Source organism: Macaca fascicularis, chromosome 8, assembly GCF_037993035.2.
Source record: "Macaca fascicularis isolate 582-1 chromosome 8, T2T-MFA8v1.1".
NCBI lineage: Eukaryota > Metazoa > Chordata > Mammalia > Primates > Cercopithecidae > Macaca > Macaca fascicularis.
In genome coordinates this window covers 11,865,422-11,891,519 of record NC_088382.1, presented here as the reverse complement: position 1 = coordinate 11,891,519, position 26,098 = coordinate 11,865,422, and the positions used below count along the sequence as shown (strand labels likewise).

Sequence of the window (26,098 nt, the reverse complement as noted above, 5' to 3'; positions counted from 1 at the left end):
CATATACCCTAGGTATGTCACTTCATACCTTTAAAAAAAATTTAAAAACACCCACCAGCATCCCTCTCTCTTACCTGTTAAGTGGAGCTTCGTCTTAACTGCTTTTGCTCATTTACTGGTGTCTCATGTAAACATAGTATAGTGTACGATTGAATTAATAATTTTGACATCTCATTGGTCGAACCTAGTTATAGTGGCAAAGTTGTAGAACAGTCTTGAAACTTATTTAACGAATGTAATTGTTGACTAGCGCTGCGGATTGTGATTGAACACTAAAATTGATCTTTTCCTAATAATAAACATGTTGAGCACTTCGTGAAGTGGGTATTTGCAAGAGGCCTCCTAACTCTTGCTCCTTACGTCCACAATCAATTTCCATCTGGCAGCTAGAACGAGCTTTGTAATAACATGAATTTGGCTTATTCTCCTCCTTAGTAACTTCGATTTGCTGCTCTGCGGGGTCTGGTGCCTGCCTCTGTTGCTAATTGGATCTCACACAGTTTTTCCCTTTTGTTGCCAGTGCCCCTCGCTTCCTTGTGTTCTTTTACGTTGGAAGGAAGGTCTTTCTTGTTAAGGGTGTCTCTATGTTCCTTGTGCGCTGCATGCACTTCCTTTGGATCTTTACAATTATCTTTCTCCTTCTAAAATTGTTACTTTCAAAGAGTACTTGCTCATTCCCTCTCATAAAGAACCACTCTTCCACCTGCCTCCCTCTTCAACCTGAGATACATTGTGTCAGTCTCATCGTGTAAGTGGTTTTTAAAATAAATTTCGAAGTTTATTTTTAGTAAAAAGAAGTGTGTTTGAATCTACTTCTTTATATTTGAAAGTCTTGACACTTTTACAGCTACTTAAGGCCTAGATTTCTGTTCCAAATGGGCTTTAGTGACGGTAGTAATTGTTAAAAACTTACCGTTACATGCTCTTAATAATGATACTTTTTTTTTTTTTTTTTTTTTTTTTTTTTTTTTTTTACAAAAAGGAGCCGGGCGTAGTTGCGCTCGCTCAGGGTCCCAGCCACTAGGGAGGCTGAGTGGGGAGGATCACCTGAGCCCATGGATCACCTGCAGTGAGCTGTGATCGTGCCACTGCACTCCAACCTGGGTGACAGAGTGAGACCCTGTCTCAAAAAATGATGATGACAGTTTGTTTATTTTTTTCTTTTTTTGGAGACAGAGTTTCATTCTTGTTGCCCAGGCTATAGTGCAATGGCATGATTTCAGCTCACTGCAACCTCTGCCTCCGGGATTCAAGTGATTCTCCTGCCTCAGCCTCCCTAGTAGCTGGGATTACAGGAACCCACCACCACACCCGGCTAGTTTTTGTATTTTTAGTAGAGATGGGGTTTCACCATGTTGGCCAGGCAGGTCTCCAGCTCCTGACCTCAGGTGATCTGCCCACCTGGGCCTCCCTGAGTGCTGGGGTTACAGGCATGAACCACTGTGCCTGGCCATGTTACAGTTTTTTTCAATCTCAAGCAAAGTTTTTTGTTGAATTCACGTGGTAAATTTCCATTATCTCTAATGCCAGTTGTCTTTGAAAACTAACAGAAGCTATTGCATATTTATATTTTTAATAAGTAGGTTCAAATTTCATCAGAACTCTCCAAAGAGAGAGTTTACTTATTAAAATAAGAGAACCTACTTATTAAAGTATATATAAAGTATATAAAACATCAAGAAGATTTCTAAGTTTTTTTTTTTCAGTGTGCAGATGCAGAGGTTTTCCTTTTCTTTTTTTAGTAGGTAGTACCTCGATTTTTGGCAACAAAATAATAGAAGCATTTCCAAAACCTCTGTTTTCAAAATGTTCTCTATAAAGTTTCTTTTGACAAGCAGTTACTTTCTAGCTTACTGTTAAAATGTATTTTCTTTTATCTTGCAACAACAGACTGTGTTCGTTTAAAAAAATGTTAAAAATCAAGCTCCCGTACCCTTCCCAGTAAGAAGAGGACAGCAATTTTAGAATACCTGTCTTTTTGTTATAGAAAATATGTAACTCATCTTTCAGTTCAACAACAGTTAAAGTGCTTTGTTGCAAGATAGTAAACCTGTGTTTGGTATGGAAGATTTTCATGGCCACATCCCAGAATGTAAAAGATTCTCTTATTTGAGATAATATAAACCATACACCCACTTAATTGAACACGTGAGTATTGCAAAATGTTACAGTTCTGTGATGCTGAATGTTTCTCTCCATATTGTGGTATCTATCACTTTTCTCATTATATGGTCAGTATTCTATGTGACGTGATAGATGGATGTAGATACTGGCGTGGATGCTGTTGCAAATGTAAGTATTTTGTAAACTAATTTTGTGTTTCTGCAGATTGACAATACAAGTAGGGTTTTTAATATTTTCTTTGTGCTCCTTGGTGGATTGACTTGAGCATCCTTCTTTATGAATCATTAGTGTAGATCTGAAATTTGGGAGGAGACACTGATTTCTGAGGATTGGACCTTGGCTGTCTCTAGAACTTCAGTGAAGGAAGAGAACTAGAGCTGGACCTAGGAAAGGAAGCAAATTTTTCTTTATAGAAGTCATAATTTATGGCATCTATAGAAGAGGCCTACGTGTTACTTGTGAATAATTTTTGTAGCTACAGTTTTGGATGAGAATTAACAAGTGAATGAGAAAGAGGATTTGTCCAAAGAGAAAATCTACTTAAATTAACTGAGACATCTGTTTTGGTAGACAAACTGTTTCTTAATGTTGACCTAAATTTTAACCTGCCTAAAGATGAAGTTTAAAATTCAATGTAGATTTAAAGTCAAAAGATAATTTTTTATTAAATTCTGATCAAGCAGAGAGATATCTATTGTAAATTTAATATATTGTTGAAAGTGAATTATTGGTCAACTAGCAATACTTTTTTTTCTTAACATTGTTAACAACGAACCTCAATGTGGCTATTCTTTAATTTATGGACAGTTCACACATTGGAACTGCTGACTTCTTCCTCAAAGGAGATGGGTGAGTCACTCTTGAGTACTCTGGCACGTTTTTTTTTTTTTTTTTTTTTTTTTGAGACAGAGTCTGGCCCTGTCGCCCAGGCTGGAGTACAGTGGCCGGATCTCAGCTCACTGCAAGCTCCGCCTCCCGGGTTCACGCCATTCTCCTGCCTCAGCCTCCCGAGTAGCTGGGACTACAGGCGCCCGCCACCGCGCCCGGCTAGTTTTTTGTACTTTTTTTTAGTAGAGACGGGGTTTCACCATGTTAGCCGGGATGGTCTTGATCTCCTGACCTCGTGATCTGCCCGTCTCAGCCTCCCAAAGTGCTGGGATTACAGGCTTGAGCCACCGCACCCGGCCTCTGGCACCTTACCTAGCATTACATTTCCAGGAAATGTGTGTTGCATTAAATTGAGAGCTTAGATTAAGAAATAGTTCCTGAACCATCAGGATCAGTTCTAAGTCAGGGACTGTGGCCTCTTTGTGATTATCCTTTCTTGATCTGTAATTAAAGTTTATATGAGGACAATGTGGTAAATTATAACTGAGGTAGCAAGCTTTCATAGGGATTAACAGTAAGTACTAAGTATTTTTGAAAATTCTGGAACATAGCTAATATTTGTGATAGTGCATGTGGAAAATAATTAACTTATAAATGAATCTTTGGAACTTAACATATTAGTAATTTGAGACTGCCTGTGGAGAAAGTAGAATTGAGTCATGGTTTTTTCTTAACAGATTTTTATTTATGAAAAGATTTATAATTCTGTGCTGCTTCTGTTTAACTGACATAAGTATAACTTTTGGAAAATATAAGTTTTGAAATGAAATACATTTCCTTTGCTTTGAGTACTAGGAAGCTGTGATTAGATTTGCAGTCCATTTTGTTTTTATGTTGGGCAATATTTGTTAACTTTGTGAAATGAAGTCAGGTTAAACAATTATCAGAAGTTATTGTACATGTGTAATGTAAAAGTTCATTTAAAAATGGGTTCATTTGTAAATACTAGCATATTGTTTGTGAAGGGCTTGTTGTATAGTCTGTGATATTAATAGTTACCATTTATTAATTGCTACTGTGAGTCTAGGAGCCTGATACATATAATCTCATTTAATCTTTGTAATAATTCTGCCCAAACACCATTTACCATTACCAAATTGCCATTTTATAGATAAGGAAATTGAAGATCAGAGGCTAATACGTGACTATCCAAAGTCATGCTGCTATTTCTGGTAAATAGTCAGCTGGGGCTCTCTTATTGAGGTGGTGTTGACTCCCAACACCAGTCCTCTTTTTACTTAGCTTTGTTTCCTTTGAGGAACCTCATGACTCATAATAGAGTGGGGTAAATTGTATTGGAGACACATCTTCCTTCTTTTTATCCTTTCCTTCCTTTAGGAGCTGCAGTGAACACTTTTCATTGAACATGTAGCATGAAGAGGCTTCAGAAGTTTGAATCTTTAAATCTGTGATGTTTGTACTAATTATAAACTATATCTCTTTTTTTTTTTTTTTCCCGTAGGAAACTCAACAGTATAGATTTGATGGCCAGGAGACCAAAGGATCCAAGTTCATTACCTCCAGTGTGAGTGACTTCAGTGACCCAGTTTACAAAGAGATTGCTATTACGAATGGCTGTATTAATAGAATGAGTAAGGAAGAACTCAGAGCTAAGCTTTCAGAATTCAAGCTTGAAACCAGGTAATTAAAAATAACATAAAATTATAAAAGTAGTACATACTCATTTTAGAAAGTCTTGAAAACATTGAAATATTAAAAATCGTCTGTAATCCTACCATAATGACATGACCCTATTAACAATTCAAAAACACCATAATTAACATTTTTTATGTGCAACTCTGATTATTTTTGTCCATCTTCTAGATGATAGGACTGCTGAATCAAAGTCTATGAATGTTTTAATGACCTTCCGGCAATGTATAGGAGTATCTGTCTCATTATAACAAGTGTGTTTTTTATTTTTTTAGTTGCTCATTTAAATGATGGATAGTTATATTAGTGAGATTGAGTATTTTTCTTTTTTATTTTCTTTTTGCCATTTGTATTTTTTATAAAAAGAGTTTGTTTGAAACCAGGTACGATAAACGAAAAACATCATTCACTTACCAGGAATATTTTTTGTTTTGATTTAGTTTCTAAAAAATAATGTACAGTGATGGTATGCATTATGTTTAACTGTATATTGAGTGAGAAAACAAGGCAACTTAGTCAACTGTGTGTGTATTTTAATGAGATATACACATACCTAAGTTTTTAGTAATTTTTTATGAAACAAATCACTTTACGTTGACTTGGGCCATGGGGCAGGAATGGCTTTTGGAGTCCAGAAAAATACATAGATTTTTGATAAACAGTAGAACTGCCAGGCATCAAGAAAAAAAGTTGTCTGTATGAAATAGGTGAAAACTCTTACTTTTTCAAGGCATCTCTGAATCTTAATTCTCTTAAAAGTAGTAGTCTTCCTCTTTAGAGTTTCATCACTCTTCAGAAGAGCACAAATATATTTCTAGATTGTCTACATCATAATGTATGAAGAAATTTTTGATTCCTAATTCCCCAATTCTTTCTGTTATGAAGGTACAGCTTGTAGCCTACAGAAGATTTTCCGAGCAAAATTTTTGTCCTTCCCAGGTGTGAAGATCAGTTGCTTACTCCTGGCTTGCATGGGAGCTAGAGATGTAGATGTATGTTTATACATTTATTCAACAAGCCTGTATTGAATTCTAACTACTGCACTAGGCATTGAAGTTATAAAGGTAAATACAGATATGTTCCCCACTTTGACAATCTCAGTCTTTTGGGAAAACACACAAATCATCACAATACAGAGTGGCCAATGCTGTATTGGAGGTCTGGCCAGGTACAGCATGAGGATCCAGAGGAGAATATTTCTCAGGGATTCAGAAAGATGACATTTGAATTGTGCCAAACAGAAAAGGGAGGGAGGGTATTTCAGACAAAAAAATAACATAGAAGCTTTTCTAATTCCAGTTTGTATGGTTTCTGCAACATGATCTTGCCTTTTCTTCAGCTGTTGTGCAACCAAAGTTATAGGACATAAAAGTGTACCACACATACTGAGAACATGACTTTTAAAGTTTTCTTATTTTTTTGAGACAGAGTCTCGCTCTGTCGCCCAGGCTGGAGTGCAGTGGTGTGATCTCAGCTCACTGCAACCTCTGACTCCGGGGTTCAAGCGATTCTCGTGCCTCAGCCTCCCAAGTAACTGGGATTACAGGCATGCACCACCATGCCTGGCTAATTTTTGTATTTTTATTGGAGATAGGGTTTCTCCATGTTGCCCAACCTGGTCTCGAACTCCAGCTCAAGTGATCCACCCATCTCCCAAAGTGCTGAGATGATAGACGTGAGCCATCCAGCTGGTGGAAGCCATGACTTATAGTATGTTTTGTCTGCAGTACACAGTATACCTCAGGAACATTTGAGAGTGGTACTGAAATGATAGGTTGTAGCCAAGTTGTGAAGGAACTCTAGGTTGAAGTCTGCATTTTACCTTGTAAGCAGAAGGGAGCCACTGAAGATACTTAAGCAGAAAATTGGCATTAGTGCTGAGTTCTCAAGTAAGGTAAAGAATGAATTGAAGGGTTGTGGTAATGGAGGCATTTGCTGTACTCCACAAAGCTAATGACAGCCATGGCAGAAAGAATTAAAGAGAATCATGTTCTGAATATTTTTCTCAGTTGGAATTGGCAAATATGGTGAATATTTGGAAGAGCAAAGGAAATGTTAAAGATAGCAGGTTTCTATCCAGAGCAACTAGTTGTATGTTTGTCCTTCCATTAGCTTTGCAGACAACTCTGGTATATGTAGTCTCTCCCCCATCACACCTCCCACCCCCCAACAAAAATAAAAAAAAGAAACTAATCCAAAGCTGTCACATGACACAGAGGTCACTCACAGTGCCTTAATATGAAAGAGGTTAAGGATTTTCTCCCTAGGTCTTGATAATTTGTAAAATCTCAAGCAAAGAAACAATATTAAGACATTTTGTCTTAAAATAGCTAACTGGTCGATTATTACTATTTTCGTGGGTAGGATTTTTTTTCACTGCTTAATTGTAGTTTAGAAAGGAAAATAGGCCGGGCGCGGTGACTCAAGCCTGTAATCCCAGCTCTTTGGGAGGCTGAGGCGGGCGGATCACGAGGTCAGGAGATCGAGACCATCCTGGCTAACAACAGTGAAACCCCGTCTCTACTAAAAAAAATTACAAAAAACTAGCCAGGCGAGGTGGCGGGCGCCTGTAGTCCCAGCTACTCGGGAGGTTGAGGCAGGAGAATGGTGTAAACCCGGGAGGCAGAGCTTGCAGTGAGCTGAGATCCGGCCACTGCACTCCAGCCTGGGCGACAGAGCTAGACTCTGTCTCAAAAAAAAAAAAAAAAGGAAAATAAAAGTTTAAAACGTTTTTTTAAATAGTCATTAATCAGTTAACATGATACTTTACTTGGCACTACAAGTTAATTTAGATCCTCTTATTTTTACTTCTACTTCATATTTGCAGGCCAATATAGGATTCATTTGCATAACACTGAAGGAAGCCTGAATGCTGGTTGCAACTTTATTTTTTGGAAAAATACGTATTGTTTAAAGAATGAAGTCACCTGATCACTGTTACCGTTAGGATGACCTTTCTCTCCTCCCCACTACTCCCATTTGTGGAATGTATATTTTAAAGCTACCTGTGATATTGAAATCCCCTAAATCATATTCTACCCATGGTAAATTAAGAAACTTATTTCTAGTTAAGAACCTACTAGTATGATAATGTTCCTCTGGACACAGTTCACTTAGAGTGTATTCTAATTTAGTTTTCCTTGTTAAGTAACCAATAGACATTCACCTTTATATGCTAGGCTCATAATGCTTTCATATTCATATGAATCTTTTGAGTTGACTAACCTACAAAAGCCAAAAGAAAGGAAAGAGATAATACTATATCTTCAACTTAACCCAAATTTTTATATTCTTAAGTTTATATTTTGGCCAGTGGAATAATTTTATATTAATTTCAATGTTTGTATCATATATGTTATCTTAGTATATAAGGCAATATGACTGTGTTGGTGGTATATGCTGACAATGTATATGGTTTGAAATACCAGTATATGTTGGAGAAAATACTGTTATATACTACTAAAATAAAAAACCACTTGTGAAGGAAAATGTTAATGTTGTAATGAACATTATTTTAATTGTTTCTTTGCTAACTTAGCTTTGAGTCTTGCTTTTCTTACATTTATTTTAGCTAGCATTTGCTAAATTATGCTGTAATTGTCAGTGTTCAACCCAGTGCCGGCAGGTAAGAATTTTGATTCTTGACTGTAGAATTTACCTAAGTGTAACTACTCTTCTTTTTCTGCTTAGAGGAGTAAAGGATGTTCTAAAGAAGAGACTGAAAAACTATTATAAGAAGCAGAAGCTGATGTTGAAAGAGAGCAATTGTGCTGACAGTTACTATGACTACATTTGTATTATTGACTTTGAAGCCACTTGTGAAGAAGGAAACCCACCTGAGTTTGTACATGAAATAATTGAATTTCCGGTTGTTTTACTGAATACGCATACTTTAGAAATAGTAAGTGAATTTTTATATTTTAATTGTATTTCTAGCAGCAACTATTCTGGTGTTTACTGGTTATGTGGAGGACCTCACTTGCTGTTTAGCTAGAACTAGACTTCTAAAGTAAGTTTTTTCTTTGCTGTGAACTTTATATCAGCTTGATTAATAGAAAAGCTTTATAATAAAGCAATTTTAGATACTACTGCTTTCTTTTTGCAGTAGCGAAAGTTAAAATTTTTTTTCCATTTGCTTAGAACATCTGGGCGTGGACATCAGAATCTCCTGGTAAGTAAAAAAATAAAATACTAATGATACAGATGCCTGGCCCTAGTCCCGGAGATTCTAATTTAGTTCTGTGATAGGGCCCCTGAAATCAGCATTTTTTTAAAGCTTTTCAGTTGGTTTTAATATGCAGTCAGGCTTGATAACCACTGCTGTGGCCTAGTGTGAACTCTGATCTCTAAGAATGATAATTTACAAAAATGTCTTTTGAACCTGTCTCTCTAGTGGAAAGTTTAAGGGTGAAATGACTCATATAGCCCTGGTTTCTAAGCCAAATGGTATGTGTGCTTTAGATACTTGTCAGTGCATTATTAGTTCAGAAAGTCATAGTAGGAATTCCCTAAAAGAATACTGCTTGCCTTATAAAATCTGGGCAAGAATATCCTAATGTCTCATCTTTCCAAAAGTCACTTCTATGATATCCTCAGTTGCTACCAACCCACTTGGGAGTAAGTATAAAAAGGCTTTGTGAATTAAAATGCATAGGTTATTCTTAGTGCTATTAAAAATCTCTTTTATAGTCTTAATTAGTCTTTCTGTAATTTTCTCATGCAAAGCAGATTGAAGGTCAGTAAATTAGAAGGAAAAATGGCAGCTGTGAAGGCAAATAATCTTGCATAAGTCACTAGATTTTACTTCTCTCTTATTCGAGGATGTTACTGTAGCAGGTCTCCCGCATTTGGACGTTATGATTTACAGCTTTCGTCTGTATTGGTCCCACTACACACAAATATGTTATTTTTTTCACACCATAAAAAACCTTCTCTTCATCCCACTGCGCTGCCAGCTACCCCATTTCTTTGTTCTTTTTTTCGGGAAAATTCTTCACATAAGTTATATGTACTTATATATGTATCTCTTTCCTTTTCTTCCATTCTCTCAAATTCATACCATTGTGGGTTTACATTCAATAAAGTTTAAACTATGTATTCAATCCCATCATTCCACTGATACCACTCATCAACATCATCTTTGACCTTTACCCTAAATCTTGGCAAAATTGAACATTCTCACTTTTTTTTTTCTATTTTGAGATAGAGTCTTGAACCCAGGCTTGAGTGCAGTGGTGTGAACCCAGCTCACTGTAACCTCCGCCTCCCGAGTTCGAGCAGCTCTCGTGCCTCAGCCTCCTGAGTAGCTGGGAATACAGGTGTGTGTCACCACACCCAGCTAACTTTTTGTATTTTAGTAGAGACAAGGTTTCACCATGTTGCCCAGGCTGGTTTCGAACTCCTGAGCTCAGGCAATCCACCTGCCTCAGCTTCCCCAAGTGGTAGGATTACAGGTGTGAGCCATTCTCACTTTAAAAAAAAATAATTAACACTGCATTGCTGGTTTGAATACTTTTTCCTTGGAGCATTTTCTTCAGGTATAACTTGTTCTGCTTGATTTTTCTCTAGTGCTACTGGATTCCCTATTTGCAGTTTTCTTGGCTGGTTCCTCATTTCCTTCCCAGCTTCGCCGTATCAGATGTCCCAGGTCTCAATCCTAGCTCCTCTTCTTAGCTTACATCCTCTCGCTTGATGATCTTATCTAGTTCCATAGCTTTCAGAAGCTTATCTCTATGCTGGTGACTTTCAAATACTTATTTCAAACTCGTACCTCTGTTCCAAATCCAGATTGCTTACTTGACATCTCTATTTAAATGTCTCAACCTGTTGAACTCCAGCCCATTCTATCTTTAGCCTCCTGTAGCTTGGGTGATGGCAGCTTTTTGTAATTAGAATCCTTCTAATTGCTCAGTTCAAAAACTTTGGAGTCATCTTTGACTCCTGTTTCTCTCACATCCAGGCCATCAATGATTCCTGTTTGGCTCTGCCTTCAAAATATATCCAGAACCCAGTCACTTAACTGAATTGCTGTGACTTCATTCTGAGCCCCTATCATTTATGTGACTTACTGCATTTGCCATCTAACTGGTCTTTGTGTTTCTGTCCGTGTCATCCTACAGCCAGTTCTCAACAAAGCTGCCAGAGTAATCCAATATAAGTCAGATCATTTCACCCCTCTGCTCAAAACCCTACACTGGCTCCTCATTTAACTCAGAGTACAACCCATATTCCTTACCTGCCCTGGCCTGTTGTTTCCTCTGGTTGTTTCCTGTCTTACTACTCTCTTCCTTAACTCACTCCTCTCCAGGCATACTGACTTGCTTGCTCATTCTCAAAAATGCCAGGCTTGCTTTATCCCATTACTTGCCAGGACTTTAGCTCCAATTTTCTTACCCAGAAGTCTTGCTGGCATCTAGGTTCCTTTAGTTTTAACCCTTATGACCTTTTAACTTACATAATTTATTTAAGTGATGATTAAAGATTTGGCCAATGAATGCATAGTTCTCTCTAGCATTTTTCTGTTAAAAGTTTTTAATAGTGAATAATAACATTTTAGTAATATCTGTTATTTAGTACTACCGAATTGTAATTATAAGGGAAGTTGCAATGTATTTTTGAAAGAATGTCATTTAAAATGATAAAATAGTGATTTTAAAAGGATATAGACCTAATTTATCTGTGATATTCAGTTAAGTGGAATTTTGCAATATGTCTGGTAAGTAAAGAGTGTCTAACTTTTGAAGTTCAATTATTCTTTTTTTTTTTTTTTTTTTTTTTGAGATGGAGTCTTGCTCTGTCACCCAGGCTGGAGAGCAGTGACTCAATCTTGGCTCACTGCAACCTCTACCTCCTGGGTTCGAGCGATTAGCCCACCTCAGCCTCAGTAGTTGGGACCATACGTGCGTGCCACCTCGCCCAGCTAATTTTTGTATTTTTAGTAGAGATAGGTTTCACCACTTTGGCCAGGCTGGTCTTGAACTCCTGACCTCAAGTGATCCAACCCCCCCCCCCTTTGGCCTCACAAAGTGCTGGGATTACAGGTATTAGTCACCACATCTGGCCTCAGGTGTTCTTTTTTGTTCTTTACTGTTGCTCATTTACAATTCTTTACAACCATTTATAGCTTAATAGATAAGTATGTAGAAAGAATTTATTCTTAGGAAATACAATCTTTACTTTTCTTAATTTTTAAATCTTCTGCCGTAAAGAATATTTTTTGTCATTTTCTCTGCTACCTAGGATTAACAGTTGCTGCCTTTAAATCTTTAGCGTTTAAAATTGTGCTTAATTTCTCAAAAGTGACTCAGTGTGTTCTGGTTAGGGAGGCATTACTGGGCAAGAGGAAAAAGCACTTAGAGATTGGAGCCTGATAACAATACTGGCCTCACTTAGTTTATGGAGTTGTGAGCATAAAATAAGACCATCGTGTCAGGAGGTGGAGACCATCCTGGCTAACACAGTGAAACCCAGTCTCTACTGAAAATACAAAAAATTAGCCGGGCGTGGTGGCAGGCACCTGTAGTCCCAGCTGCTTGGGAGGTTGAGGCAGGAGAATGACGTGAACCCAGGAGGCGGAGCTTGCAGTGAGCCGAGATCGTGCCAGTCAGTGCACTCCAGCCTGGGCAACAGAGCGAGACTCCATCTCAAAAAAAAGAAAAAGACCATCGTGAAAGCTTCTTGAAAAGGTTCAACATTGCTACAGGTACACTGTGTTAGCAACTCTTAAACTACGTATATATTGTTAACAGTTAAATTTTGACTATTTAGAATTTCATTCCATTGGATTTTTATATGAAAATAAAGACTATTCAGGAGTAAATGAGAGCAATAATTTAAAGCTAATTTATTATAACTGAAGGCTGGCATTAATTATGAACCAAATGATTTTTTAATTTAAAAATTAAGAGTGCTTTTGGTGTGGGGAATTATCTTTAAAAACTAGAAAGGTTTATGCTATGAGATCCTATAAAATTACAACCTGCTGTAATGAATTCTTCACGTATCATGTATCGTGTATCTTAAGTCATATAAATTACTTTAACTTGCTATCCTTCCCTTGCAGGAAGACACATTTCAGCAGTATGTAAGACCAGAGATTAACACGCAGCTGTCTGATTTCTGCATCAGTCTTACTGGAATTACTCAGGTTATAATTCTAAGTTCTTCTTTCTAGAGTTTGAAAGAGTTTTTGAAATTAGGGATTTACGCCGGGTGCGGTGGCTCAAGCCTGTAATCCCAGCACTTTGGGAGGCTGAGACGGGCGAATCACGAGGTCAGGAGATCGAGACCATCCTGGCTAAAAAGGTGAAACCCCGTCTCTACTAAAAAATACAAAAAACTAGTCGGGCGAGGTGGCGGGTGCCTGTAGTCCCAGCTACTCGGGAGGCTGAGGCAGGAGAATGGCGTAAACCCGGGAGGTGGAGCTTGCAGTGAGCTGAGATCTGGCCACTGCACTCCAGCCTGGGCGACAGAGCGAGACTCCGTCTCAAAAAAAAAAAAAAATTAGGGATTTATTTTATACATAATTTTTAAAAATCATTATTGTTGTAAACAATTTAATACCTTGCTTGGTAAAGATGTTTCGTGTTGTAATAATTTAAAAAAAAAAACCAGCAAATTTTACACCTGGTAACATTTTCCTCAGCCTTTCCTCTTAAAGAGTTGTAGTAATGAATCTAAAGATTTCATTTGTAAAATGAAGCATCAGCAAATTGTTACCATACTGAACTTGGAGATAAATTTTATTTATTTATTTATTTATTTTATTTTTATTTTTGAGACAGCCTCACTCTGTCACCCAGGCTCGAGTGCAGTGGCATGACCTCGGCTCACTGCAGCCTCTGCCTCCTGGGCTCAAGCAGTTCTCCTGCCTCAACCTCCTGAGTAACAGGGACTACAGGCACGTTGCTACCACACCGGGCTAATTTTTGTATTTTTAGTAGAGACACGGTTTTGCCATATTGGCCAGGCTGGTCTCAAACACCTAACCTTAAGTGATCCTCCTGCCTCGGCCTCCCAAAGTGCTGGGATTACAGACGTGAGCCACTATGCCCAGCCAGAGATAAGTTTTAGAGTGTATCTGTTTACAACCTGACTTTATATGTTGCATTTATTTTTTATTTTTATTTTTTTGAGATGGAGTCTCACTCTGTTGCCTAGGCTGGAGTGCAGTGGCACGATCTTGGCTCACTGCAACCTCTGCCTCCCAGGTTCAAGCGATTCACCTGCCTCAGTCTCCCAAGTAGCTGAGACTATAGGCATACACCTCCACGCCTGGCTAATTTTTTTTTTTTTTAATTTTTAGTAGAGACTGGTTTCACTGTGTTGGCCAAGCTGGTCTTGAACTCCTGACCTCAAGCCTGCCTCGGCCCCCGCAAAGTGCTGGAATTACAGGCATGAGCCACCACACCCAGCTTGTTTCATGCATTTTTAGGTCTCTGATTTTTGGTTGTATTCTAATGTGGTAGGCACTTTTTTCATTTAGTTGGTTCGTTCATTCACTCCACATGTGTTTGAGTGCCTACTATAATATATGCCAGGATTCATATGTTTCTTTATGTGTATATAGATGTATGTCTGTCCAGTGGTCACAGTAGGCCTGATAAGTCAAAGTTTTATTGGGGTGTTGTGGACATCTAGGAAAAGGGCTTCCATATATGACAGAGGGAATAGAAGACTGTCCTGGGGAAAAACATCCTCAAGTTGACGAACTTGGGCTGAGTCATGAAAGGTAGGTAGACAGAGAAGAATGGCTGGGCATTTCAGGTGGGGACTGACAGGACTACAGGTAGTTCAGGATGGTTCAGATGTGTATGGGCTGGTAAGAAATGGTCCAGATAGGCAGAGGCAATCCAGATCCTGAAGGGTCTTGTGCATCTATTTATCCTGAAAGCCTTGGAGAGTGGTTGGAGGATTTAAATATGAGAGTGATAGGGTGGACCCGATTTACGTTTTAGGAAGATCAATCTGGCAGCAATATGTAGTATGTGTGGAAAATTGTGAGACCTGAGATGGGAAGACACTTAAGGAGCTGTGGCTTTCAACTTAGAAGAGATTTCTCTTTTCCCGCCTCTAGAAATCCAGTAAGCCACTATGTTGAGGCCTATAAAAAGAGAACCAACGACTGGGGATGATCTTAAATCTTAATTTTGGGAGGATTATACATTTCAGTTGAAAGTCGTCCCTGGTACTTGGTTATGAAATTTTTTAAATTTCTTAAAAATGAAACTTTAGGTGGAGCTAAGCCAAGGAAATCATGAATTTAAAGCATCAGCCTTTCTCATACTGTTTCTTTCCCTCCAACTTAGGTCTGGGTATTTTGTAGGACTACGTGAAGCTACAGCCCTGATTTTTGTATATTTTACTTTTATATCCTCAGGATCAGGTAGACAGAGCTGATACCTTCCCTCAGGTACTAAAAAAAGTAATTGACTGGATGAAATTGAAGGAATTAGGAACAAAGTATAAATATTCAATTTTAACAGATGGGTAAGTATTTAGGAAGATTATTTTTTGTATCTACTTTTTATAGATTAAAGATACCCTAATTTATTTAACTTTTAGAATAACCACAAACTATTATTGAAGACCCTAGAGTCTCACCCCACAGGGGATAGTGTTTTTCCTTTCACCTAAGGATGAAAGAGAGGAGGAAAGCAGTGGTCACAGTTCAATCCAGGACTAGAACACTACAGAAAGATCAATATGTAAAGCTAAAAAGACTTTCCTACAACTCTGTTTTTATCATGACACTTCCTTGCTCAAAAAAGTCCAGACTCTTGAGCTTGGCGTTGAAGGCCCTTTCATCGCATCCCACCCTACCCGTTTAATCTAATTCACCTGCCATTAATCCTCTTCAGTCAGACTGGCCCAGGAATTCACATGGTTTATCCTTTCTCTGTGTACTTACGTATGCTTCCCTCTCTACTGGGAGAGTCTCTTCTCGACAACTTCTTTATCATTTTTCAAAGCCCATCTTGTGTTTTACCCTGACAACCCCATTGATCTTTTTTCCTTGAAACCTTATAACTTCTATGATATGTACCATTCTTGTTGACATCTGACCATATATTCTGATACGTAATCTATGTACATACATCAGACTTACTTTTGCAAGGAAATTTAAAATTCTTTCAGAGAAGGACTTTTGCTGCCTGATAATCTTCCATAATGCTTACCTTAGTGGTGAGCTTAAAGTGTATGCCCAAAAAGCATTTGTTAAATGAAAAGCTAAATGGGAAGATTAGAAAAATTAAAACATAGATGACAGACATTGTGCCAGGGCAACTCCTGTACCTTAAGGCCATTAAGGTTGAAAAGAACGTCCTAAACAATTTGTTTCAAACTGTACAGATTATCCTCTATCCTTGAGATGTCACCAACATAGAGAGTTTAGAGATCCTCACATATGATAGGAGAATAGCATTGAATTTAATCACATCATAACTGTTAAGTTTGGAAAAATGTTTATGGACCCCTTTAGAAATCTATTACTGATTTTAAACATGAATGAGCAGTGCTCTGCTAAAGTATACAGGTGTTTCTGCCATAATATAGTATATGCAGTTCTGTTAAAGTGTCATTTTCTGGGACAGATCACTCAAAACCTATGCAATTTTGTAACTAGAGCACTAACAAAAACCAATCATTGGAGTCTCCATAAATAATTTGGACACAGCCCAGGCAAGCAACTAAGGGAAGGTAAGGTTGCGTCAAAGTATATTAAAATTGCACAGAAGCACTAGTATCCTGGGGACATAAACTTGTTTTTAATTTTCTTATAATATAGTCGACATTATTATAAGAAAATGCGAAGGATTATGTCCTGTTCCCAGTATAGCAGTTGAATTGAGGGCTTTTTTTATTTCCTGCTGAAGTTTATAATTTCCACTGCTATTATTCTGACTCTCCTTGCTTAAGAACAACCACATGTGAACCAACACAATTTCCGTATTACACAATCAGTATTGTCCTTAACTACAATAAATTGGTTAGTGTTATAGAAACATGTTGTAGCAGAAAAAATTGTATTTTAACCGTTTGATACCAGCTACTTTTGTCTCTTCCATTTTTTTGTTTTTGGTATTGTTTCAAAGCACACTGTCAACTTACTTTGCTAAGTCTGGCATTAAAAGTAAGCTTAGCATAATACTCAGCAAGATAGAAGCCTGCCCAGAACCATAAAAACAATCAAGATGAGCCTAATAGGAATTAGTTTGTGAGCAGAATTTAATATATCCGACTTCTTTGTTTTTTAAAGCTTTATTTTGAATTAGTATTTTGTAGGAAGCAAGGTTAATTTTGTCAGGTTAATATTACGTGTGAATATGAGAAAGTTGACATCAGTAAAAGATTTAAAATACTCATTTGTAAGAATAGTATACCATTTATTTCATCAATTTTTTGTCTTTTTTTTGATTTATAGTTCTTGGGATATGAGTAAATTCTTGAACATTCAGTGCCAACTCAGCAGGCTCAAATACCCTCCTTTTGCTAAAAAGTGGATCAATATTCGGAAGTCATATGGAAACTTTTACAAGGTAAAATTTCTATATTTAATAATTATATGGTTCTTCATAAATTTGTTAAATTTTGCATGTACGTTAAGTTGTAATTTTCCAGGTGTTTTTCATGGAAAAAGGCTATATAATTAGTTCTTACTCTTCAGATTCCAAATTAGTTATGTTCAAATTAGATAAGCATTTTTCTCATTCAGCCTGTTAACTTTATTTAAATAGGTTAACTATATATACCTGACAAGTTTGAAACTGTAGGGGCAGTCAGTATGTGGATCGTTTGTGGAGCAAATGCTCCCCACTGGATTTTAATTTTACTTTACATTTATCAAAGTTAATATGTGTGTGTGGTGTAAATGTTTAAAATATTATTGCAAGACTTACAATGAATGTCAGTATTCGGCCATAGCCTTCACCAGAACTGGTTCCTGTTCTGAGGCAAACACTTTCAACTTCTGTAAAGCTCTTTTTTTTTTTTTTTTGTCCCCCACATATTTACCTTTGTATTTCTAAGTTTCATGCTTATACTACTTCTTGACTTTTCCGTTTGTGACCTATGGAATTCCTGCAATGAAAGATGAAGATTGAGCTTGACTAAGCTACCACTCCTGCATGTCCTTCCCTTCCTGCATCTTCCTACTATAGCTCTATTACCTTTCAGTCAGAGCAGTCAGTGTTCACAACTTTCCTCTAGGTGTAATAATTTACTTCTGGCGTTGTTTACTTATCCTCTTACTCTCCATTCAAACTGTAGGTCACTGCTTGTGACTGAAAACACTCACGTAGTCTGTCAGATTTTCTTTTTTCCCCTTTTTTTCCTTTGCAGATTGTCTTCCTGGAGCCTTTAATCCTGTTCTAATCTGAACTGTTAGTTCTTCAGGCTTCTTTTAAAATCATCTTAGGGGATTTCCTTTGATTCTCCTTCATTCTTTAGATCCTATGTTGTCATTTTTCTCCCTTACGGTTTCATTTTGGAGAAGGATGTTCTAAAGTAGTTTCATGAGAAAAGGTGCTTTTCCTTACAGACTCTTCTGTTTTAACAGTCTTTTAAAACTGAGAAGTATGCATGCAGAAAGTAGAGTTTTGCAGATTGTTATAAAGCAAATACCCTTGTAACTTCCACCCACTTAACTCCCTTCCTTCCTCATGGAGTTAACCCTAATTCATCCTTTCATGGTAATCATTTTCTTATCATTCCTTATAGCTTTAATATTTAAATGTATATCCTTATACTATATAGTTTTGTCTGGCTTTGAGCACGATATAATTAGTGTTATACTGGCTATATTATTTATTTATTTATTTTTCTCAATATTATGCTTGAAATCCATCTACATCATGTATGTCACTACAGTTCATTCACTTTATTGCTATTATTTCCATTGTGTGATTATACCAGATTTGTTTATCTGTTCTACTTTGGCCATTTGGGTGGTTTTTATTTGGGGCTTCTATGAAGATACTGTTATAAGCATTCTTCGGCACATCCCCTGGTGTCTTTGTGCACTGATTTTTCTGGGATATAAACCTAGGAGTCCTGTTGCTGGGTCATGGGATACGTACATCATTGACATTACTAGATAATGCAAAAATAGTTTTCCAATGGAGTTGTACCAGTTTGCACTCTTATCAGCACTGTGAGTTTATAGTTGCTGTAAGTTTTTGCCAGCATTGATATTATCAGACATTTTAAATGTTTTTTAAATTTGGTGGGTGTGTGATACCATCTCATTGAGGTATTACCTATCTGGATTGCGTTTTTGTAAACCCCTTGTTTAAATTTCTGACCATTTAAAAAAAAATGGTAGTCTATTCTTTCGTCACTGGTGTTTTTTACTGGTTTATAGATTTTTACTTTGGATGCTAGTCCTTTAGTTATATTTGATAACTTTTTTATGTGCATTTTTTGTTTATTTGTCTTTGAGATGGAGTCTCATTTTGTTGCCCAGGTTAGAGTGGAGTAGCGCTATCTTGGCTCACTGCAACCTCTGTCTCCCAGGTTCAAGCAGTTCTCCTGTCTCAGCTTCCCGAGTAGCTGGGACTACAGGCGCCCGTCCCCACACCTGGCTAATTTTGTATTTTCAGTAGAGACGGGGTTTCACCATGTTGGCCAGGCTGGTCTCGAGCTGCCTGCCTTGGCCTCCCAAAGTGCTGGGATTATAGGCGTGAGCCACCGCACCTGGCCTTTTGTGGATCTTTTTTTTTTTTTTTGAACTCATTTTGTGAATTTTTTAAAAAATTGTGTTCTGGAAAATTTCAGACATACAGAAATAGGTATAATGAGTCCTCATGACCCAGGTTCAACAATTACAAACTCATGGTCAGTCTTGTTTCATGTGTATCCCCACCCACTTTCCTCTTCCTTATTATTTTGAAGCAGAAGTCAGATATGATGTTGTCTGTAAAAATTTCATTACAAAGCTCCAAAAGCAAAGGGTCATTTTCTTAGAAACACAGCTACTACCATACCATTGTCACATCTTTTTTTTTTTTTTTTTTTTTTTTTTTGAGAGGGAGTCTCGCTCTGTCGCCCAGGCTGGGATGCAGTGGCCGGATATCAGCTCACTGCAAGCTCCGCCTCCCGGGTTTACGCCATTCTCCTGCCTCAGCCTCCCGAGTAGCTGGGACTACAGGCGCCCGCCACCTCGCCCGGCTAGTTATTTTTTGTATTTTTTAGTTGAGATGGGGTTTCACCTTTTTAGCCAGGATGGTCTCGATCTCCTGACCTCGTGATCCGCCCGTCTCAGCCTCCCAAAGTGCTGGGATTACAGGCTTGAGCCACCGCGCCCGGCCCCATTGTCACATCTTAAAAAATTAGCAGTAATTCCTTCATCAAATAGTCATAAATATTTTCTTTTACCTTTTGTGTGTTGAATCAGATCAGAATAAGCTTCACAGATTTGTAGTTGGTTAATATGTCTCTTAAGTTTTTTAGTCATTGATATGTGTGATATCTTAATATGTCTCTTTAGTTTTTTTAATCTCTTCTTTTTCTTCCCTAGCAATTTTATTTTATTCTTTAAAGAAACTGAGTCATTTATCGTGTTATGTTTCGCCTTATCTGGATTTTGTAATCGTATCCTGGAATGTGGTTTCAGAGATGTCGCTGTCTTCTGTATTTCATGTCAATTTATACTCCATTTGAGAAGCTCGATCCCCTTTAGGTTCTTTTTTTGCTACAAGTCCCAGATGGAATAATTTTTATTATTAAGAATTAATAAACCTTAAAATAATTTTCAGTCAGGTATGCATAAATCTACAGCTCACAGTATATTAGTGTAATCAGAAAGTTGTAGATATTATAAGGCAATAAAATGCTCCCTGCTTTTTTGAGTAAACAGTGGTTTCTCTTTGTGGACCTGTTTATTTTGGCCAGTTTGTTAGCCTACTCTTTTTTTGTGTGTGGTTTTCCCCTCTTCATAATAGGTAACTATAATGCAATTAGTTGTATAAGTAGAAACTTACGTTTCCTTTTTTTTTTAATCTTATCTAAGACTTAAATAAAACTCTCCGTCACAAGTTTCTGTTGTCTATAATGCTAATAAGGTATATTATATGGTATGTCTCAAAACATTTTTGTTTTTTTAAAAATAAAAATGACCTTTTTTTAAAAATTTTTTTGAGACAGAGTCTTACTCTGTCACCCAGGCTGGAGTGCAGTGGTGCGATCTCAGCTCACTGCAACCTCCGCCTCCTGGGTTCAAGCAGTTCTCCTGCCTCAGCCTCCCAAGTAGCTGCGATTACAGGCGTGCACCACCACGCCTGGCTGATTTTTTTGTGTTTTTTAGTAGAGATGTAGTTTCATCATATTGGCCAGGCTGGTGTTGAAGTCCCAACATTGTGATCCGCCTCCCTTGGCCACCCAAAGTGCTGGGATTACAGGCGTGAGCCGTCGCGCCCAGCCAAGAATGACATTTTATCCAACCTTTCTTGGGGGCAAAGGGTGGAAATGGGTAATTAAACTTGGAGCTTAATCTCTTTCATAAATTTAAAAGGTAGTAACTGTAATAATTTCACAATTATTTCTGTAAAATAATTGGCTTAGGCTAAAATGGGACTTGGTTTTTCTAAAAGTAGGCTGAAGTAATATGAATGAAAATATGGTCTAAGACACATTTTTATACAAGATTTTGGAGGGAAAACCCAAACTTTCTTTGTGCCTGGCATATCAGGTGCAAATGTGGGCTTAGCGTTTCCAAATTTTACAGCTGTTTCTTTCTTTCTTTGTTTTTTTTGAGATGGAGTATCACTCTGTCATCCAGACTGGAGTGCAGTGGTGTGATCTCAGTTCACTGCAACCTCCGCCTCCTGGGTTCAAGCAATTCTCCTGCCTCAGCCTCTCAAGTAGCTGAGATTACAGGTGACTCCCACCATGTCTGGCTAATTTTTTTGTATTTTTAGTAGAGACTGGGTTTCACTATGTTGGCCGGGCTGGTTTTGAACTCCTGACTTCGCCCCCCTCGGCCTCCTGAAGTGCTAGGATTACAGGCATGAGCCACCACGCCCAGCCTTCTTTATGTCTTTATAGGCCTATATATACGCATTAAAATGCTGTTGTTGAAGTAAAAGGAAAGGATGAAATATACCTCCTTCCTGTAAAATCTGTTTTTTTCCCTCCCTTTACAAATACTTAATTCTGGGTTGAATTTAAGATAAGCTCACATGAATTCATTTTCTTTGGAAATTAGACAATTTCTGCCTTTGCTCTTCATGCGTGTTAAACACAAAAAACCCTGCTTACACATGTAGAAAGTTGAAACTACAGTGAAATGTTACTGCTTTCAAATGAATGACAGGATACTATGTTTGCAGAAATCCACAACTTTTCTAGGGGCAGAGCATAAAGTCTCATCTCCGGTGTACAGTCAGATTGTACCTATAAAGCTCTTTTCTTAAAGTCGGATTCTCAGGCTGAACAGAGATTGAGAGAAAGGATCCCTTACCTCATCATACTCTGGTGTTGAAAGGGAGGAAAAATACTTAATTTTCTCCTACAGTTTTTCCAGATTGTACTCAGTTAGACTTGAGACTTTCAAATAGCTTCCCTCAGTTGATACCAAACCCAAGCAAAAGGTGGACATTTTAAGGTTTTCTGTTATAACATGATTATTTCCAAAGACATACTCCATTACCTTTGAAATGCAAGAATCTTGTCACTTGAAGTCAAACATTTTCTCCAGCTTCTGATAGGGACTTGTTCAGCTGGTTCATGTGATGAAAAATGTCTATAAGGAGGCTACGTTTTGCAGCCCTTCTTCAAACTGCTCAGCAAAATCTGGCCTTTTTGTTTTCCTATTGTTCACCTTTCAACTCAGACACCTGATGGAGAACTTTTCCTTGCTAAGCCAGAGGAAGTAAGAGGTTGATTTGTTCTTTGTCCAGATTTTCACATCATTTTTAAAAACATGATGAAGTGACTGGCCTTTGTTTAATAAAGTTAGTAACTCTTTTTCAGGCATTATCTAGGACTTTTCATTTTAATCTTTTTTTTTTTTTTGATGGTAAAATATACATAATACAGGTTGAAGTATTGTGTATCCCTAATTGGAAATTATTGGGACCAGAAGAAATGTTTCAGATTTGGTTTTTTTTTTTAGATTATGGAATATTTGCATATACATAATGAGATATCTTGGAGATAGGACCCAAGTCTAAATATGAAATTCATTTTTGTTTCGTATATACCTCATAGCCTGAAATTAAGTTTCATACAACTTTGTGGATGAAACACTGTATGTACATTGAACCATTGGAAAGCAAAATTGTCACTGTCTCAGCCACTGATACGGACAGTCTGGTTGTTTGGTATCATTCCTGATGCTGCCAATAAGCAATCGTTTTCTTAGTCACACACAAATTAATTGTGCATCATGTACCTGTGTTTTGACTGGGAACCATCACATGAGGTGTGGAATCTTGCACTTGTGATGTTACGTTGGCGCTGAAAAAGTTTCCGATTTTGGAGCATTTCAGATTTTGGGTTTTTGGGATTAGGGATGTTCACCCTATATAACACTTGCTGTTCACTTAAAAATGCTCCCAATCATTGTTAAGTGCACAACAGTTCAGTGGCATTAAGTACATTCACATTGCACGACCGTCACCACATCGTTCTCCAGAACTCTCATATTCTGAAACTGAAACTCTGTGCCTATTGAACTTCCCCTTCCCGCCAACTCCTGACAATCATCATTCTTTCTGTCTCTCTCATTTTGGCTTATCTGTATACCTCTTATAAGTAGAAGCATACAGTGTTTGATCTGTTGTGACTGGCATATTTCACTGAGCATAATGTCTTTAAAGTTCATGTTGTATCATGTCAGAATTCTACCTTTCTGAGGCAGAATAAGAATTCATTGTATGTATTTATGGGCTGAGTATCCCTAATCCCAAAATTCAATATCTGAAATGCTCCAAAATCTGAAACTTTTTGAGCACTGACATTGTACTCAAAGGAAGTTCTCATTGTAGCATTTCAGGTTTTGGATTTTTGGATTTTCAGATGAGGGATGCAAAAGTGGTGTGATGTAAACATTTAATATTTCAAAATCCAAAACATTTCAAATCCAAAGCACTTCTGGTCCCAAGCATTTCAGATGAGGAATATGTAACGTGTACCACATTAAAAAAAAAAAAAATCCATTGATCGTTTGATGGACATTTAAGTTACTTCCATGTTTTGGCAATCATGACTAGTGCTGTTATGAACATGGGTGTACAAATATCATTCTTTTTCCTGTATAACCAGAAGCTGAATCATGTGCTAATCCTATGTTTAATTTTTTCGAGGAATCTCCACATTGTTTCCCACAGTGGCTGTACCATTTTACATTCCCACCAGCAATGCACAAAGTACTACATTCTCCATATCCCTGTCAATGCTTGTTATTTTCTGGTGTGTGTGTGTGTGTGTGTGTGTGTGTGTGTGTGTGTGTGTGTGTATGTGTTTGTTTATGGCCATTCTAATAGGTGTGAAGTGGTATCTCATTTTGGTTTTGATTTGTATTTCCCTAATAGTGACGTTGAGCATCTTTTCATGTGATTATTAGCCATTGGCATATCATGTTTGGAGAAATGTCTATTCAGGTTCTTTCCTCATTTACTAAATGTGAGATATCATGATGTTTTGAGTTGTAGGAGTTCTTTATTTGGGATATTAATTCCTTATCAGATATATTCTTGCAAATGTATCTTCTGTTCCATGGGTTGCCATTTCACTCTACTGATAATGTCTTTAGTAATAAGGTTTTTAATGTTGATGAAGTCCACTTTATTTTTTCTTTTGTTGCCTGTGTTTTGGTGACATCCAGGAAATTATTATCCAATCCATTGTCATAAAGGCTTTTCCATAGGTTTTCTTCTAAGAGTTTTATAATTGTATGTCTTACATTTAGGTCTTCCATCAATTTTAGTTAATTTTGGTATATGGTGTAAGATAAGGGTCCAACTTCATTCTTTTGCACATAGATATTCAGTTTTCCCAACACTATTTGTTGAAAAGGCCGTTGTTTTCCCCATTGATTCAGTGTATTTGTGAAGGTTTATTTCTAGACTCTATTCTGTTTTATTAGTTTATATGTCTATCTTAATGCTAACACCACTCTCTTTCAATTACTATACTCCTTCCTTCTGTTAATGGTTGTGTTAACATTGTTTTTTAAATGTTGAGCCATCCTTGCATTTCAAGATAAAATCCGACTTGGTCATGGCACATAATTATTTTAATATGTTGCTGCTTTAGGTTTGCTTATATTTTGTCAAGGATTATTGCGTCATGATATTCATAGGGGATACTGATCTGTAATTTTCTTTCCTCATGAGGTCTTTGTCAGGCTTTTGTATCAACGTGATGCTGACCTTAATGGAATGAGTTGGGAAGTATTTCTTCTTCAATTTTTTTGTGGTAGTTTGAGGAGGCTTTGTTCTAATTCTTTAAATATTTGCTAGAATTCAGCAGTGAAGTAATCTGGTTCAGAGCTTTTCTTTGTTAGAGGTTTTCAGTTATTGATTCAGTCTCCTTCCTAGGTATAGGTCTATTCAGATTTTCTGTTTCTTTGTAATTCAATTATTGGTAAGTTGTGTATTTCCAGTAATTTGTCACTTCCATCTAAGTTATCCAGTATTTTGGAAAAGTTATTTTTAGAAGTGCATTTTCCAAGTGATAATTAGTGGAAGGTACAAGATATATTGCAGTATAACAGCTTAAGATAATTATGGATATTTTACATGATTTGCTTTGTGATTATCCCAGTAACCCTATGAGTAAATAGTAGAACCGTTAGTCCCATTTTATGGATGAAGAAGCTGAGATCCATGATGCATAGGCAAAATAGCTGTGCAAACTGTGGAATGTAAAACCTAACAAATCTTGATAGAAATATGAAGAAAATATAACAATTTTTTTTTTTTTTTTTGAGATGGAACCTCACTCTGATGCCCAGGCTGGAGTGCAGTGGAGTGATTTCAGCTCACTGTAACCTCTGCCTCCCGCGTTCAAGGGATTCTTCTGCCTCAGCCTCTTGAGTAGCTGGGATTACAGGTGCACACCACCATACCCAGATAATTTTTATATTCTTAGTAGAGATGGGGTTTCACCGTGTTGATCAGGCTGGTCTCGAACTCCTGACCTCAGGTGATCCACCTTCCTTGGCCTCCCAAAGTGCTGGGAATACAGGCTTGAGCTACCACACCCAGCCAATAATTCTTAAAAGTGGAGGTGCATATTGGAATTTGGGGAGTGTGAGGTTTTTTGTTTTTTTTTTTTAGTTTATCAAGGAACAGATTTTAAATAACTTGAAAAACATCACACGACATCATCTTTCATTCTTAATCTTCATTATCTTTAGCCATCCCAAAAGGCTAGTCTTTTTATCTAAGAAATCAGTCAAGTAAAACATGATAGAAAAATACCATGTAAA

The 26,098-nt window shown here is 37.3% G+C and overlaps 1 protein-coding gene across 28 annotated transcripts in view; it reads left to right on the top strand.

Moving 5' to 3' along the window:
- ERI1 (exoribonuclease 1) overlaps positions 1-26,098 on the top strand; it is a 138,920-nt gene that overhangs the window by 634 nt on the left and 112,188 nt on the right. For 12 of the 28 annotated variants that reach the window (XR_010577122.2, XR_006700293.2, XR_010577121.1 and 9 more), the window contains exons 2-6: positions 4,475-4,653; positions 8,356-8,566; positions 12,728-12,811; positions 15,044-15,153; positions 17,090-17,204. Coding sequence is in view for 13 of the 28 variants with exons in the window: in XM_015454451.3 (XP_015309937.2) it covers positions 4,475-4,653; positions 8,356-8,566; positions 12,728-12,811; positions 15,044-15,153; positions 17,090-17,204 (699 nt within the window). In the remaining 15 variants the exon portion in view is untranslated. Of the gene's footprint in view, positions 1-4,474; positions 4,654-8,355; positions 8,567-8,805; positions 10,151-12,727; positions 12,812-15,043; positions 15,154-17,089; positions 17,205-20,182; positions 26,088-26,098 lie in introns of those variants that run through there. The other 16 variants (XR_012417029.1, XR_012417034.1, XR_012417028.1 and 13 more) reach the window with 7 other exon arrangements.